General features: G+C 56.8%; 1 protein-coding gene across 7 annotated transcripts in view; it reads left to right on the forward strand.

The window, feature by feature from the left end:
* Positions 1-17,615, forward strand: part of CCDC17 (coiled-coil domain containing 17) — a 44,540-nt gene that overhangs the window by 13,189 nt on the left and 13,736 nt on the right. For 4 of the 7 annotated variants that reach the window (XR_012669745.1, XR_012669746.1, XM_048861406.2 and 1 more), the window contains exons 12-28: positions 70-285; positions 999-1,221; positions 1,578-1,688; positions 2,244-2,401; positions 5,900-6,089; positions 6,637-6,729; positions 8,034-8,220; positions 8,323-8,429; positions 9,617-9,757; positions 10,638-10,792; positions 11,361-11,481; positions 11,750-11,866; positions 12,470-12,567; positions 12,687-12,884; positions 13,519-13,699; positions 15,973-16,155; positions 17,031-17,288. Coding sequence is in view for 5 of the 7 variants with exons in the window: in XM_048861406.2 (XP_048717363.2) it covers positions 70-285; positions 999-1,221; positions 1,578-1,688; positions 2,244-2,401; positions 5,900-6,089; positions 6,637-6,729; positions 8,034-8,220; positions 8,323-8,429; positions 9,617-9,757; positions 10,638-10,792; positions 11,361-11,481; positions 11,750-11,866; positions 12,470-12,567; positions 12,687-12,884; positions 13,519-13,699; positions 15,973-16,155; positions 17,031-17,288 (2,737 nt within the window). In the remaining 2 variants the exon portion in view is untranslated. Of the gene's footprint in view, positions 1-69; positions 286-998; positions 1,222-1,577; positions 1,689-2,243; positions 2,402-5,899; positions 6,090-6,636; positions 6,730-8,033; positions 8,221-8,322; positions 8,430-9,616; positions 9,758-10,637; positions 10,793-11,360; positions 11,482-11,749; positions 11,867-12,469; positions 12,568-12,686; positions 12,885-13,180; positions 13,499-13,518; positions 13,700-15,972; positions 16,156-17,030; positions 17,289-17,615 lie in introns of those variants that run through there. The other 3 variants (XM_075131881.1, XM_075131883.1, XM_075131882.1) reach the window with 3 other exon arrangements.

Consider the following 17,615-nt stretch of genomic DNA (forward strand, 5'->3'; position numbering starts at 1 on the left):
CTATTGATGCTTGTGCAGTGCAGAAGGTTCTCATCACCTGTCTCTCTGCCTCCTCTCCCTCCCTCACAGGGCCGGCTTTGTGATATTCTACGACTTCCTGCTGGGCTTGGACCCTACCTTCTTCCAGGTTTGCCTAGTGGCCGGGCTTTACCGTAACGGGCAGGAGATGGGCAAGCCAACCCCTCTCCCTGTGGCTTACTGCCAAATGGTCCAGTTCCCACCGTATGTAGTAGACGGGCAGAGAGGCAACCGTGCAATCCTATCAACTAAACAGCCGGTCCCAAGGTGAGCTGTGTTGGCAAACGGCTACCACCTTCTTCCTCCATGTATGGAACAAATTTAACCCTCTTCTTCCTGCCCTGCTACCCCGGATGTCTCTTTAACGGGTGGTTGGGAACAGCTGGACAAGGAACACTTTCCCTCTATGGACAGCACTGCAAAATCAGCTGGGCGTCATCTGCTTTCCCTTCCCTTGAGGCATCTGGTGTTGGTCACTGTTGGAAAAAGCACCCCAGACTGGATGGGCCAGTGGTTTGATCTGCTACAGCAGATCCTACGTTCCTTTGTACAGCATTGCATGGCGGGCTACAGGAGGGGTGCCCGAGCTTTGTCCCACGGGGCACTGCCGCCCTGATGCTGGGCTAGGTTAGCATTCCTAGGCAGAGCTGCTAGAATGCCTTTGCTGACCTGGGGCGGAGAGAGGGGGGCTCAGTCCCTGTTTGAGAGCCCCAGCCATGTGTGAAGTGAGCTGATTAATGCTCTTTGAAATGTTGCGGACAACTTCCATTACCCAGAAACCGTTCCCCCTGCTTGGTAAATGTGTGTGGCACTTTAAGAACCAGTCCCTGCCCCGGAGACCTTAGGCTCTGAACCAGGCAATGCACAGAGAGCAGCTCCTTGAAGGGAGGGTGTGGAGTGGCTGCGGCGAGGAGGAGAGATCTGCCCGCTTCTGTGACACCTCCATCCATAACTTGGCTTCCCTCGTCCGTGTCTTCCAGAGTCCGGCCCTCAACCTCCATCGCTCTGGTGATGGAGCTGCAGGCCTCAGGGGGCTTCGACGCCTACGGGCAGGAGATCCAGCGCCTGGCCTCCCGGGGATGGGCCAAAATCAACCTTTTTGACCAGCTCCACCAGCTGATCAGCGGGCAATGGAAGATTCCGGTCCGGTTGCTTCCGGTGCAGCCGGGCCTCACAACAGAGCAGCTGAACGGGATCCCTCAGGTGAGCAGAGTCAAGGCTGCTAGGCCTTCCTGAGATCCAGGACACCTGCCCTTCCCCCTCTTTGGGTCGTTCCCTCCTCGTTCTGGGGTGACGCTCTCGTGCTGTTACCTTCGAGGTCAGTTAGCTATTCGCTTAAAGCTTCAGCAAAATCCCGCCAGCCCTTACCGGGCTCAGCAAGTGTGGAAATAACAAACACTAGCCCTGTTTTTAAGACCGGGCTAGAGCAAAACATGGTGGACACTGAAATGCAGAACAGCCTGGCTGCTCCAGGCCTTGCATTGCCCAAAGCCGAGTGATAATACCTCTCCAGTCCCAGACCCGCCCTCCTGAGAACTGACCTCTGGCTCCTCCCACAGGCTGGCAAGACGGAGCTTTACCTTCGGGTGGTGAATGCGAGAGACGCCGACGTGCAGTCGATGGCCGAGATCGATCCTGGCAACGCCTCCATGTACCAGTACCCTCCCACGGTGAGCGGGAGCCCTTGTGCGTTTGATGCCAGCACTGGCCTGTACAGCACCCTGCTTAGCCTGGAGCGGGAAGCTAACTCATGCCCCTGAGGGCTCGTCTCCTCCGGCTGGGTTCCTGTGAAGTGTACTAAGTGCTCTGGTCATATGGTTTGTTGCCGGCCTGCAATGGCGAGTTTTCCCCCTGGATTTCGTTACCCTAGCTCTGCCCGCGCGCTGAGAGGCACTCGGCACGGACTCCACTCCATGTGCCTCGGGCTCGCTCTCGGGCAGGTGTCGGAGGGTAGACTTGGCGCAAAGCCTCCTGCTATTTGAAGCCCAGCAAGGTGCTCTGTCTCCCGGCAGGGTCTTTCTGCTCAGCTCCTGCTTTTCGATCCAGGGCTCGGAGATTCAACCCTGGCTGCCCAGTGAGTCCTCTAACGGCATCACGTCACCCAGGAAGCTTTCTCCCCTCCTGTCCGTGCGACGGCTCCAATAGATAGTTATTTCTGTAGCAGGAGCGGGCCCTCCATCCTGGAAGCTTTCTGTAATTAATGTGCTTTCTTCTCTTGATTACAGGTGTCCCGTCACACAGCACCCCCTGCAGGCAGCCTTCCAACCCAACGCCCTTTCCACCCTGTCCCCACCAGCCTGTACCTTTCTGCTCCTCCTTACACTGGCTTTGTTGACCCGCCTCCTATTCAGGAGCCACCCGTCCAGCACAAAACTAGTCAAAGGTGAGAAAGGGGATGTTCCAGCCCTTCCCCCCCCATTCCAGGAGTAGCCCTCCAGGAATGGGATTTCCCTTCCCCTAACCCTGAGTCAGGGAAATGCTCAAAACGTAGTATTAAAAAGGGATGAAAAGATTCATAAACATAGCCCAAGAAGTGTGCGTGCGTGTGTGTGTGTAAATGCGCATATGTGGGTTTGTATAATACATGGCACTACGGGGTGGTGAATAGGGTTTTATCAGCACTCCTTTGGGGTGTCTGCATTACTCATAGGTGGCAGGCTCATCGGTCAGTTATGGGACCAACCCAAACAAGTTTTAGTAATAGAAATGAGTATTTGTGTTACAGTAAGGTGCACAGGCCCCAGGCAATTGGAGCCCTGTTGTCCTAGGTGCTGTACAGATGTATCCAGAGTGAGTTCCTTGGCCAGAGAGCTTAGAAACCAATAGACAGAGACGGACAACAGGCAGGAGGTGCTGGCCCATGGCATGCTTCTCTAGGTTCTGTGCATGCCTCGTGTTGCAGAAAAACAGTTTTAGGAATTGTAATGGGACTATTTCTTGTACCTCTACTTAAAAAGTCACGCGTCACAGAGGGTACGTCTATGCAGCAAAAAAGACCCCTTGGTAGCAAAAGCCCAGGTCAGCTGACTTGAGCTTGCACTGTGGGGCTAAAAATAGCCGTGCAGATGTTTGGGCTGGGGCTGGAGCCCAGGCTCTGGAACCCAGGTAGGAGGAAGGATCTTGGAGTCCGGGGTCGAGCCTGAGCCCAAATGTCTACACTGCTATTTTTAGCCCTGCGGCATGAGCTCGGGTCAGTTGACCTGATCTCTGAGCGCCTTTGCTGTGTAGACGTGCCCTTAGTTACCTCAGGCAGGGGGGATTTTTGAGTGGAAGGAGAGAGGCATTTCTACATATGAGATAGGAGAAGGAAACGTTTCTCTGGTGGCCTGGTTTTGTAAATGTGAGAGGAAGTTCTGGGGAGGGGGCAGAGTGCAGGTGAAGGGGGCGAAAGGGAGGGAATGTTAGAAACTTTTCAGCCAGCATTTTGGGGGGGGGACTACTTTTTGTATCCTTCCGCCTGTAACATAGAGAATCTTTGTACCCATGAGTCTCTCTGTATTTGCAGGGTAACGAGTGTAATTTTTTAGGGTTCACAGCTCAATCCAGCTGCCATTGAAGTCAGTTAGAGTTTTGCCTTTGAATGCAGTGGCAGGAGGTTCTGGGCCTTTGGACTGTGTGTTCTCTGAATGGTTTGAATATGTCCTTTTTTGGGGTCACACTGTGAGGGTTCTGGTGTTTTTTTTCTTTAAAGGCCTTTAAATCCAGGTGCCCAATTTTTCAGCCATTTGCACGTGTAAATGATAGAGGCTAAAACCCAGCACTCATGACTGCAGGCAAAACACCCACGGCTGGAAACTTTGCTTGAGTACACACTGCGGGTCCAGCCCAGATTCTGTGCTCCGACAGGGTTAGCACATGGCATGATGGGCACGTTCTGTAATTTGCAGGTGCAAATGACTGTCTAGGTTTATTTGGTCCTGTCTCAGGGCAGGGGGCTGTACTAGATGTCCTCTCAGGGTCCCTTCCAGCCCTGCATTTCTGTGATTCTATGACCGTGCATACCAAGCACTGCTTGCAAATGCACGACGCCTGGCCTGGGCAGCCATGCTTAAAGAAGGAGCTGTAGATTCATTACCAGCTTGCAAATGCTGCAAACCAGGTTTTTATCCCAAGTTCAGGTTGCTTTCGCGTTCTGAGCAGTCAACATCAGCTGCAAGATCCTCTGCTGGTGTTAATGAGCAATCTGCATAGCTCCTGGCTCTACACATCCGGGCATTTTCCTTTGGTGGGGTAGAGCCTTCCCCCACCCACACTTTGGAATTTGCTCCCCTCGCTTGCTCTGACATCAGGTTCATTGGCCTTCCCAGCACATGGTGAAGCCCCCAGAGTTTTCTCCTGGGGATAGCAGAGCTGAAGGTAGGGGCTTGTGGGGTCACTTGGACATTAAGTTAAAGGAGACCCCTACCCATTGGCTGTGTGCATAGATTTTCCATGTGGGCCTCCAGGCATGTTCTGACGGGCGTGTGAATAATATCAGTAACGAGGGGTCCCGGGTCTGTGGGATCCCAGCCTGGGGAGAGTCCAGCTCCTCTTTCTCACCTTTGGTGGTTTTGGCCCTGGCTGTCACTGCTTAACAAAAGCTGTTTCTGATTCTCTGGGGTGTGTCTCTGTCTGACGCTGATGTGCTAATTTCTCCTCCCTGGGCTCTCTGCTCGGGGTGACCCTGTCCCTGATTTCAGGGTTCCCGCACTGCAAGCATCCCTGCCTTTGCCGCATGCCTTCTCCCAGGTCATCTTTGTAGCGTAGCAGCTAGTGCCCTGTCCTTCCATGCGCACATGGGCTGAGTCTCATTAGCTGCCCTGGTCCTTCCCACCGACATTGGCGGGGGCAGCCCTTTCCTGGCTCCGTAAGGAACCTCCCGGTTACCCTTCTGTCCTGCCTGGGATGGAAGGGGCTGTATAAATAGTCACCACGTGATGAAGCCGGAAACGTGGCCGGTGCTAATTCAACGAGCCCCTCATCCTACAGAGCAGCCTGCGTGTCCCTTGTTCCGAGTCTGCCCCGCAGCGCTGGCCCTCAGCAGGCTGAGGGGTTGGTGCCATCCCGATGGGCCTGGCCATGCCCTGCCAGCAGCAGGTCCCTGGCTTTCTCTTTAATGTCCCTCCGCCACCTACGAGCTGCTGACCCAGGGGGGGAAGCACAGGACACAGCGCCAGGTATCCTAACACCGGCACACACCCTTGCGGCCCCTGCGTATCCTGTACACTGTACTGCAGCCAGCTCGGCTGCTCCCTTCTTCCCATCCCCCTTTCCTACCCCTCTCTTCCCCCCACTTCCGGGTCCTCGTAGGACCCCAGAAGCTCGGGGATCACAGACCACTGCAAGGCCCTTGCAGGTAAAGACTGTCGGATTGTCTGGTTCTCCCCGTTGGCTGCCTGTCTTTCTCCGCACTGCGGGTGCGGGGGCAGTAACGGGCCACGCTGTAGCAGGGTCATTCTGTGGGGCTGCTGCTGCTCAGAGCTCAGCCCCATGCAAAGCCTGCCCCTGTAGTTCAACAGGTGACACGGGGTGCCCCCCAGATACAGCCCTGGAGGGGATGACGAGGAGTCTGGCTGCTGGCCGCCCCTTCCCCTGGTTTGGCGTTTGCAGGACCCAGGTCGCACAGCTGCAGGCCACGAGGCCAGCGTCTCTCGCACTGGCCTGTCCCAGTCCCGTTTGGGTAAGGGGAGGCGGCCCAGAGCATAGGGCCAAGGGAGAATGGCCACCGAAGTGGCCCTGAAGACAGGGAAGGGGGCTGGGGCCTTTCACCACTGGGTCTCTACTCCATCTGTGCCCTCCTGGCTTTTGGCAGGGCTCCCCCAAACCCCGCTGCTGAGCCAGCCCTGCCCTTGCGAGGCTGCTGCAGGGCCCAGCAATCAGTAATCGGGCCAAACCCTTCCAGGCATGGTGGAGCAGCCCTTCGGGGCGGGAAGTTGACGGAGGCCCAGGAACGCAGGACACAGCCCCAGCGGGGAGAGCCCAGGAATGATGACGCGGGGAAGAGGTTGGGGTTCATCATAGACCGGGTGAAAGGCGCCCCACTGGGAGACGGGCTCCTCAGGCTGACCGGCTATCACCAGAAAACAGGACAGGTAGGGCTCACCTCTGCATCTGAACATGGTCACTGCCAGGGTGAATGCACCAGCTGCCAGATCCCCAACCCCCTGGAGCAGCTGGTGAAGGACTCCCACCAGGAGCCGACACTGTTGTGCTTGGGGAAATGGTGAGTCTGAATGAATCGACTGCACCCCCCAGCCCCTGGGCCGGGGTTAGAGAGGAAGGTGCTGAAGAGAGGGATTATTTCCACGTCAGGTGGGGCCATTCAGGGGCACCCCGTGCTTTGCTAGCTGTAGGCCTTTTGAAGAGGGCAGACTGGCCCATTTGCCACCATAGGGCATAGGGGGGAGCGTTCCACCCCTACAAGAACCAGAACCCTGGTCCTTTGGGCTCCAGCCCCATTTCATCCCTGCTCTGGTCCCTCCACCATTCAGATGGGAGCAGATCACTTGTAGGGAGCTATTGCTTAATTGATCCCTGTTGCTGCTCTGCAATGGAAACCTGCTCCGTAGTCTGGAGTATCAGGACTTGACGCCTTCCCCTTGTTAATAGGTTTGTGCATCTGTGTGTCTATCTGTCCAGGTGATCAGCACCAGGAACTCCGGGATGACCTGCTACACGACCCCTGTGAGATCCAACATTAAACTCGGCTACTTCATATTCGGGGAGCAGGAGGTAGCGTAACAGAACTTTGGGGTGTTGCTGGAGGGGGGGGATCCCCAAAGTGAGGATTTCACAAGGTTGCCCTGAGTCCCTGGCCACAGAGAGAGCAGGGGAGCCCTGGTCCAAATGGGTCCAAGCCGCTGAGTCCAGAATCAGTGACACAAGTTAAAAGGACCCCCCTGGGGAGAGTTGGGTACAGCTCTGTTTGCCTTCCCTGGCCGCAGCAGTCGGCCCCAGCGTGTGGGGTGTCTGGGAGTCTGAGCCATTGATCACAGTACACCCACAGTCCCCTAATGCATAACCCTGCCAGACTACTGGCAATTTTGCCCTACTCTTCCGTTGCATAGTCCATCCTGCTCATAAACCACAGGCTGCTTGTAGTCTCCCCTTAATGCACCGTAGCACACCGCATGATCCCTGACGCAGGGAGCAGAGAGACCCAGCCGTGTGCCCTGGAGTTACTCCCTCTAATGACGAACCAAAAATAAGGCACTTGATCCTGAAGCCTGGTTCCTGCAGCAGGTCGGGGTGTCTTTGCAACAGGGGGACAGACGTCTGCTTCCTCTGCCCAGGAGCCCATTCCTTCTGGGTGGCACCCACACAGTGGGCCCTGGCATGTGGAACACCCTTCTCCCCAGCCCCCAAGGGCAGCTTCGGGTGCGATGCTAAACCACGGCGCGGGTACGTTTGTGACCCTGCGTTTGAGTCGCAGTGCCATGGAGGCCGGGACATCGCATTGCCTTTCGCTAGGCCCAGCAGGGCACAAGCAGGAAGGTGGCAGCTCCCTCTCTCTGAGGGGTGAGGGCCACGCCGAGCCCAGCGCACCCTTGGGACGTTTCAGTGAGCAGGGCGGCGGGTGGGGGCAGAGCCTTCCCGGGTAGCCTGCAGAAGGGAGCGTTCTGAGAGCCTTGCAGGGGCTGGCGAGAAGCTGGCCCAGGAGACGCACTTCCCCTGGGAAGGCTGGAGAACACCAGCTCCTGGGTGAGGAGCCGGGGCAGGGCAGTGGCTGTGGAGGAGACGTGGCTCTGTGGTTAAGACCCCAGTCTGGGGCTCAGGAGCTCTGGGTTCAATTCATGCCTCTGCCATGGACTCCCTGCATGACCCTGGGCCAGACCCTTCATCTCTCTGTGTGTCAGAAGCCCTGCTGTACAATGGCAGGAACAGCCCTGCCCTTCCTCACAGGGGCATGAGGGGAAGTCCGTTAGTGATTGTGGGGCACTCGGACACAGCTGTGTAAGCATCTACGCTAGACAGGCACAGACTCCTGGCCCACTTGAGGGAGGTTTCTGTAAACGCAGCCCCTCTCTCTCCCCCAGGTGACTTTCCTGGACCTGCTGCCGAAGGAGGACATGATCCTGATTGTCCGCTTTTACCACTGGCCCAGTGGAGGGGCGGCCACCACCCCGTGGGACCAGGGTTCAGGCGGGCAGCAGCGGCCGCTGGGAACTGACGCGTGGTTGGCAGCCTGGGGTGTCCTCAGACTGACCAAGCCTGTTGGCTCCGGTAAGCCGTCTGTGCATCTGGCATCCCAGCCAGCCTGAGGCTTGGGGCTCCGTTCCCAGCGAGACAGAGAGAAGTTAGTTTCTTTACATCTTGTCCTTACAGATGTGGCGAGGAAAGGGGGCCTAGGAGCAGTGACCTGGAACACGGGGCCCCATGATTTGACCCTGTACCATGGGCCTGTGCCTCCTGCCCATGCGCTGTCAGTCCTGGTAAGTCTGTTCCCAGCGCTGGGCCAACAGAAGCAGACATGATGGCCCTGGGCTTAACCCCATCGAGTGTAATAATGGGACAAACAAGGCAGGCGGTTGAGGGCCTGATCCTGCTGGCCTCCTTCTGGCAAGACTCTCATTGACTTGCTTGAGTAAGGACTGCATGAGCAGGCCCTTTGTGAACAGTGGCTGTCTATGGGGGATAAATAAAGTGATGCCCTATGGGACCTTCATGGACAATGCACATTCTGCACCAGCAACTGGTTACTGCAATGGGAAAGCACAGCAGGTGCGTGGAGGCTTTCCCCTGGCACGAAAATGTTCCCTCCTTGATTCCCTGATTTTTTTTTTCATTATGTTGTTGATCCAAATCCAGGCTTCTAGAGCAGGCTGTTCTAAAGCGCCATTAAGTAATGCATTTCTCCAGTTCTCCATTCCATCCTGTTCAGGGCTGAAATTTGCCAGGGTTGAAGTTTCCAGGTTGTTCCCTGGTTACTGTTGGGGAGCAAACACTGTGGCATGGAAACAAATCTAGGAATGTCTTTTTTGGCTCCAGGCCTAGGCAATGCTGTGCCCAACTCCTCTGAGAGCATCAGCACAGAGATGTTGCAATGCCTTGGCTTACTGCATCACCTTTTGGCATTTTGGAGGGTTAGTTAAGCAGTGAGTTGAGAGAACAGGAACAGTGTTGCGAATAAGGCCTGGAAGTTCATTTCTTTATGATGTCCTGGATTTCTGTCTCCAGCACTGGTTGAACCCCATAAGCTCCCCACAGTGGATTCCATCATCCCCCCACCCTTGTTGCGGGCCAGTTACAGTGTAACCCGGATGAGGGAAAGCTCATGGTCTGACTGGCTGGGCCTGAGTCTGTGCAAACGTAGTCTGTGCTCTGATGGCGAGAGGAGGGATGTTTTGCCCTGGTGCCACAGGGACACGTCGGGCTCAGGACCTGGCTCGGCGTGTTTGTGGGAGGAGCTAGTGGAAGAGTGGCTATAGGGCTCCTGTTAAACAGGAGGCAGGACCAGCCTGTGCCGCGTCCCAGCCAGGGCTGTGATGAAGGGACATCCTGATCCCCTTGCTCAGCACCAGCTCAGACCCCACCTCACAGGGCCAGCCAGCATTGCACCCTGACTGATGTCCGTACCTCCCACCTTGTCTCCGTGGGCGCGGCATGGTGCCCACTTCAGCCTGAGGAGCGGCAGCCCCAGGGCTTCCCGCCGTACGGCAGTGCCAGGGGGAGGCTGCACGTGTTCAGCGACAAGAAACCGGACCAGCCTTTCCCACCCGAGTCGCCAGTCACTCTCAGCCAGCCGTGGGACTGGCCCTGGGTGAGTACCCCAGGTCCTGGGATCTCCAAGCAAAGCAGGAGGGCTGGTCTCACTTGCCCACAGAGGGGTTCAGGGCAGGGCCAGGCCTGGGAGACAGGGCAGGGCAGGGCCTGGCTGGAGAGGTACCCTCGCATTAGACGGCGCTCTCCTGACCTGCTCTGAGACTCCCACGTTCTGTGTGTGTCACTCCCGCACCCCCCGTCTGCTGAGCCGGGAGAGATCACTGGGGCCTCAGCAAGTAGCAACCAACCAGCAGCCTTCAGCCCACTGCCTTCTGATACGCCTCTGGGCTTGGGCTTCCCTGTTTTCCCAAGGGCTTGGCTCTGAGTGAGAGGCGCTTTCAGCCCCAAAATCAGCAACCCCCATGGCACATAGCAGGGGTAGGCAGACGCACTGAGAATAGAGCATTCATGGAGTGGGCCCTAATAATAGGGAAACATGCTGCCCTGCTTGGATCTGCGTTGGAGCCGGCATGGTCAGCCCTGGGCGGGGCGTCCTTCTGGACTGACTCCTCTGGGGGTCCCCTCAGTTCAGCCCAGGGAAGGAGTGAAGTGGGCTGCGCGTCCCCCTCTCCCGGCTGGACCAGTGCAGCCTTTACTACAATGCCCCCTGAGGCTGCCCCGGGTTTCGCTTTGTGTTGCGCCCACGCACGGGAGATGTGGGGCTTGTTAGGTTCACTGGGCTCGGAGCGTCCCCACCTGTCCTCACAGAACCATAGAGCCAGAAGGGTCATCTCATCTAACCCCCTGCCGAGATTCAGGATCTTGTAATCGGCTGTGACGGCCCCATCTCACCCCCGGCCCGAAGAATGGGACCCACCTCCACACCCGAGCTGGCTGCCGACACGGCTCTGCAATAAGATCTGGTGCTGTCTTTGCAGGCGGCGTTCATCCATCACACCAGGGAGACACCCACCTCGGAGCCCTTCATCGCCACGGACGGCTTCGACCTGTACATCGACGGGGCCCGGTTCCTGCCCGATGCCGTCACCATCACTAGGGTCACTGGCCGGATCTTTGACAGCAGCTACAACCAGTAAGGAGGAGCGATTCATGGGCTGCCACCAGGAGGGCAGGGCTTCCTCTTCTCTCTCAATATGTCATCTCGAGCTGTTGGGTCCAGCAGGGCAATGACAAGCCATGTGCTCTGGATCAGAACCAGGGCCTGGGGAGGTGCAGGCGGGCCAGGAATGGTAATGAAAATGTGTGTACCTTAGTGCACATGCAGATCCACATTTACCTCTGTTCTGCGTAGCATGAGGGTCTCGTACCTTCATCACTGTGAGTTATTGACATTGCAAATGCTGGGTCATGAGGTGGAGACTTCTGGGGACCCCATGGGGCATGCCAGCGCAGCTCCGCCATGCACACCTGCATTTGCACACAGACACGCTGCTCCCACTCCGCTGAGCAGGTGCAGGGTGGCTTGTCTAACCGGTGCGAGATGGAGCTCAGTCCCGAATACACAAGGGTTGAAGGGGTCCTAGTGCAGCATGTCAAGACCCTCCGGCCTGAGCTCGGAGAACAGTGGAACGGCCCCAAAATTCTCTCCTGGGAGACACTGATCTTTGGTTTATGGTCTCTCCCCCATCTTTTCCTTTCAGAATCGGGCCAGACATTTCCACGGGCCTTGATTTGAGCAGCCATATCTTCGAGCCACTCTACAACTATAGCGTGCAGATCCGGGATCCAGCAGTGCCGCCCTCCGCTGCACTCTTGCTAAAGGTTTGTGCAGCAGCCAGGCAGATGACAGACACGGAGAGGGCGAGCCATGTGGAGACCCTGCCCGCGGGGGGGAGATGGCGAGCCGTGGCTGCGTGGGGGCGGGAGAGGAGAGACACTCTGAGAGGGGAGCTGCTCTTCTCCTGCACGTGACGGGACCATACTGAGTTTGTGAGGTGTTAAGTGCAAGGTGCTGGCTCAGCTGTGTCCAGGTGCAGGGTCTCCCCTGGGGGGCTCTGACTTGACGCCGAGCTGCCTTTGATTCTTACAGCTCTACTCTCTGGATCGGTTCAGTTTCAAGCTTGTCCTGATTGGCTGGGCAGCTCTCAATCTCTTTGTGGAATCTGGGACGCACAGAGCCCCTGGGGCAGATTCCCAGGGGATCCAGGTGAGCCCCCCCATGCTTTGGGGACAGGGCATTGGGATCTGGTAAGCCCCTCTGCGCTCTGGGGCAGGGCAGGGTGGGGAGATCCAGGCAACTAGCCCACACTCTGTGGTGGGGGGGATCTGGGTGAGCTCCCCCATGCTCTGGGGCAGAGCAGGGCGGGGGGATCTGGGCAAGTATCCCACACTATGTGGTGGGGAGTTACAGGCAAGCTCCCCCATGGTCTGGGGTGGGGCAAGACCTGGCGGGGGGAGATCTGGGCAAGCTCCCCCCGTGCTCTGGGGTGGGGTGAGGTGGGGGGGTATCCGGGTGAGCTCCCCTGTCCTCCGGGGCGGGGTGACGTGGGGCAGGGAGGGGGGATCGGGGTGAGCTGGATTGTTGCTGAAACCAGGAACCCAGTGACCTCGGCTGGCCAGGCCAGGGGCTGGAGATCAGCTGTAGGCTTGGAACACGCTGAGGAGGAAGTGCACTTTGCTAGTCCATGCCCTGCAGGGTCTGCCCAGGAAAGGGATGGGGGCAGCCGTGGGTTCCTCCCGCTCCGGAGGGGGAAGCTGTGGCTAGCCGTGGAGTGTGAATCAAGTGACCTGCAGCTTTTGCTTTGGTTAGGTCTCTCTGAACGAGGGTGCCCACCAGCTTCGCGTGTACCACACAGGCCCTGCCACGGACCAGCCGTTCTCTGTCGGCGCTCTCACCTCCGCAGGACGGTAACCCCCCGGCTCCCAGCCGGCTCACTCCCTCCTTCTCTGTGTCCGGGCTCTGTAACGGCCCCCGCCGTGCTGTGGATTGTGCAGGCTCTGACCCCGTGCCGCTCCTCCCCCCACAGGTACGTCCCGTGCGCCAGCCTGCTCGTCAGGCTGCTCAGAGCTCCCGTGGACTCCAGCCACCAAACCCTGCAGAGAAGCTTGATTCCCCAACTCGGCCTCTTCCAGCCCAGGCCTGACTATTCAGCCGGGGTCTATGACTCAGACTCGGTCGTGCCCACCACCGGAGAGAGGTGCCTGTACAGCGCCATGGGAAACAGGTGAGCAGGTGCTGGGGGCCTGAGAGGAAGGAGCTTTTCTTATTTGGGCTTAATCGTGTGGGTGAATTTACGGCCCCGGTCCTTTCAGGGGCGGCAGGGGCATTGGCTCAGCCGTGCCAGCAGGCCAGTGGCTCAGAGCATTGTGCGCCACCAGCTCGAATGCAGGAGGGTGCCCCACAGGCGGCTGCCTGCGCCCCTCGATCCTGATCTGCGGCCCCTCCTACCCTGGGCTCCCCCCACGCAGCTGCATCGAGACGTCTCCGTCCTGACCCGCAGCCTCCCCTCTGTTGTTTCAGTCCTGACACGCTCTCCCCCCAGCTCTCCCGGTGGATCTCGTTCTTGCTCAGCATCACACTTGCTGTTCTCGACCTGCACCCTGACCCACGGCCCCCTCTGCGGTTCCAGTCTTGGACCTTGTCTCAGCAGACTGGGTGGTGTCATCTCTTGTCAGCCCCATGGATGGTTCCAGCCAGGCAGCATCTGTCTCCCAGTGCGTCTCTCTGGGCCTGAGTGAGAGGTGTGGGGTGTTGCTTTCAGATGGATGGAGCACTTCTCTCTGCAAGCCTTTCCCGACGCTGTGCCTCTGTTCAGCGTCGTCGTGGCTTTCTGTTCACTTCCCCCACCCCGTGCTCAGGTCTGCTGTGCTGGTTCGGGAGATTGCCCCTCAGCTTGCTAGAAACGAAGGCCTGGAGCTGAATACAAATGAGGAGATCTCTACTTGGATCAAAGAGACACTGACCAGGACGATGGACAGCAGCCCTCAGCCTTTCAACCTTACCTATGTCTCTCGATACCTCCCTACGTACGGTATCAAGGTGAACAGCAGATGGGTATAGTGAAACGTACTGGCTAATGCCTGTGTGTGGGCCTGTCCTCTTCCGGGTGAAATAAGAAATACTTGACTGTGTATCATTGGCCCTCTACCACTCATGTATAGTGGAGAGCTTCCTGTGTCTTTGAGCAGGAGGGTCTGAGTTCTCTCTCTGTTGTTGCCATGAAATCCTAGCTGGCCACAGATTTGGTGCAATAGTAAGTTCAGTAGAACCTCAGAGTTACGGACACTTGGGGAATGGACGTTATTCGTAACTCTGAACAAAACGTTCTGGTTCTTTCAAAAGTTTACAACTGAACATTGACTTAATGCAGCTTTGAAACTTTACTAGGCAGAAGGAAAATGCTGCTTTGAACTAAATTTAAACTAAACAAGCACAGAAAGAGTTTCCTTAGCTTGTCAAATCTTTTTTTTAACTTTCCCTTTGTTTTTTAGTATTTTACCTTTAACACAGCACTGGTCTGTATTTGCCCTTTTTTGTCTCTGCTGCTGCCTGGTTGTGTACTCCCGTTTTCAAATGAGGTGTGTGGTTGATGGGTCGGTTTGTAACTCTGAGGTTCTGCTGTGGCTGTGACGTAAAAACATAACACCCGAGGCAGCAGTAAATGTTTCACGGTTGCACGTTGTCCATCTACGCTCCCAGTTACTGCCTGAGTGGAAGGATTTGAGCATCAGAAAAATTGAGGAACTGGCCATGTATTTTCCTTGTCCTGCAGCCAAACTACCAGTCCGTCAGTAGACACTGCACCATGCGAGTGCATTGATTTAGTGCTGCTACTCAGGGAATCACACTCTCCCATCCAAGTACTGAACTGATGCTGCTTAGCTTGTGAGAGCTGTTGGAAGTGATCAGCCCTGTCTTTTGGTTAAGATGTAAAACCAGAGTGATGATCACTTGGGGGAGTTGAAGAGCCCATGGCAATTTTGCAAGATTAGAGGGGTAAACCCCAAAATTCTAACTCAGGTAGTTGTATGCTGCCTGCCTGAATTCTGCTGCAGGTCCAATTGCATATCATAGCCTTAAATGAATGTATCGTGTCCTAGTGGACATTGGAATTGGGCTTATAAAGAGAGAGGTTGGTGCTGAGGTCAGGATTGTTTTGCAGGTGATTCAAGGAGCGTGTGTGTTTCTCAGTCGGAGAACAGGTGTTGGGCCCCACCTAGGTAATGGAACGTGGAGGAGCTTGTTCTCCTGGCACCAGGGGAGAGTGTGACCACTATCCCCGCAAAGGGTTTCATTCCACACCCTGCTGCCTTTGTGTAGGTTCCACATGGGGCTAGGACGGAGCTGGTCCCGGGTGATACGCAGACACGCACTGCATGCACCCTGCTCTGGGGCCCCGCTGCTTTCTAGAGAATTTAAGATTTTATTATCCTCCTCCCCGCCCCCCCCCCAAAAAAAAATTCCAGTGTCTTTAACGAGTCCACTTCTGGTCACTCTAGCACAGAGGTGGGCAAACTATGGCCCACGGGACCGTCCTGCCCGGACCTTGAGCTCCCAGCTGGGAAGGCTCACCCCCGGTCCCACCCGTGCTGTGGCCCCTCCCCTGCTGTCGCCCCCCCCCTCCGCAGCTACACCACCACGTGGGCAATGCGGCTGGCTCCGGCTGGGCAGCGTGGCTGCCAGACCTGCCGCTCTGAGCGGCATAGTAAGCGGGCGGGGAGCGGGGTTAGATAAGGGGAAGGGGGTCCCAGGAAGGGGTAGTCAGGGGACAAGGGGGGGGGATTGGATGGGGTGGGGTCCTGGGGGACCTCTCAGGGGGTGGGGGTGTAGATAGGGGTTGGGGCAGTCAGGGGAGGGGGGGGGTTGGATGGGGGTGGGGATCCTGGGGGCCGGGGGTCTCGGGAGGGGGTAGTCAGAGGACAAGGAGGGAGGGTGGTTGGATGGGTCGGGGGTTCTGAGGGGGGCAGTCAGGGGGCAGGAAGTGGGAGGAGGTGGATAGGGGGCAGGGGCCAGACTGTTTGGGGAGACGCAGCCTTCCCTACTCGGCCCTCCTTACCGTTTCGCACCCCCGATGTGGCCCTCAGGCCAAAAAGTTTGGCCACCCCTGCTCTAGCGGAACCATCCAATTGTTCCGGAATTGACGGTACAGCTTGAGGGGTGTTTCCCTTCCACTTCCCCCCGTCAGACTCCTGGTTTTGTGCGGCAGTTCTGACCATCCAGTCATGGTATGCAGCTGTATTAGTTCATCCACAAACAGTCTCTTGATTACAAATGTCCCTGGCTGTTGATCTCTTTGCTCACGGTTGTTCCAGTTTGCAGTGGATGGTGCCAAGAATCTACCCTGGTCTGGTTTGACAGTGGCTCATTTCTGCTTCAATCCCCCTGGGGCCTTTTATTTTGGGAAACCCTGGCTAAAATACGATCGTCCTGTCTTTGTGGAGGAGCTTGACCTTGACAGCTACCAGCAGTGGCCTGTGTGGCTGGATGGATTCAAGGTATTGCTTTCTGCAGGTGCTTCTCATTTACCTAGGAACCTATAGGGTGGGTTGAGATAGTTCGGGGGTGGCCAGCCTGAGAAGGAGCCAGAATTTACCAATGAGTGTTGCCAAAGAGCCCCAGTAATATGTCAGCAGCCCCCCCACCCCCAGCACCTCCACCTCCCTCGCTGCACCTCCCGATCAGCTGTTTCTGTTTCGTGGTGTGCAGGAGGCTCTGGAGGAGGAGCGAGGGCACGGCAGGCTCAGGTGAGGGGGCGGGAAGGGGTGCAGTGGGGGCAGGGCCTGGGGCAGGGCCGGGGTGGGGCAGTGAGCGCCCCCCGGCCCATTGGAAAGTTGGCGCCTGGAGCTCCAGCCCCGGAGTCGGTGCCTGTACAAGGAGCCGCATGTTAACGTCTGAAGAGCCGCATGGGGCTCCAGGGCACAGGTTGGCCACGGCTGAGATTGCTGGTTGTCCTGATACAATGCAGCTGGCGAGGCTCTACGCCCACCTGCAACTTAACATCTTAACTATACGTTACAACATAGCTTGGGCCAGCGTCCACATTAAAACGCTGCCTTGCTCACAGAGAGAACCTGGAGATACAGGCTTTGAAGGGCACTAGGCTCGGTCCCTGTCAGACCAAGGGGCATGGTGTGAACTCCAAAGCAAGGGCAGAGGATCCTGATTTTGCAGATAGGGCAGACGGAAGCCGAGCAGCCACATAGTGAGTCAGAATCCATGCTGCCAGCTGCTCAAGCCACTGGTCCGTTAGGTTATGCATTGAAGTGTTTTGTTTTAATGAAGTGGTAGCTTCCCCCTATGCCCACGAAATGGTCTCCAGTTTCTTGATCAGTTTTTAGTTTTCCACAGCTAATGTTTTGTTTCCTTCCAGTCCTTTCCCCAGAGGATTTACAATGAGTATCTAACGGTGATTATCCACCTGCACGAAGTCCTGGTGAACCCTGAGCCAGACACTCCGCGCAAAAAGGCAGCCCCCAGACCAGTGCAGAGAGGAATCATGAGGAAAGAGGGCGAAAGGCTGCGCTATGCATTGGGGAGTGAAGCATGGGCTGCTCTCCAAGTGTTCTCTAGTGGCTACTGCAACACTGATGTTTATCAGCTGCCTCTGTACCAGGGGGCTCCCAGCCAGGTACAGACCAGTTCTCATCAGAGACCCACTGGCGTTCAAATGCAGCTCTCCCGTGTGCCCTCATGCTTTTCTGTAGCACCTTTGGGATGACAAGTGCTGCACAGGGAGAAGGGTTCCTTTCCTCTTCCCTTGCTGCTCAGGGTCCCTTATTACTCAGCATCATCGGCTCAAGTGCCCTAGTCTTTAAGGATTATTATTAGTCATGTTTATTACAGTCGTGCCCAAGGACCAGCCAAGAGTGGGACCCCACTGGGCATTGTAGAGACACAAAGCAGCAGACAGTCCCTGTCCTGAAGAGCTCACACTCTAAGGATACATCTACACAGG

Source organism: Caretta caretta, chromosome 8, assembly GCF_965140235.1.
Source record: "Caretta caretta isolate rCarCar2 chromosome 8, rCarCar1.hap1, whole genome shotgun sequence".
Lineage (NCBI taxonomy): Eukaryota > Metazoa > Chordata > Testudines > Cheloniidae > Caretta > Caretta caretta.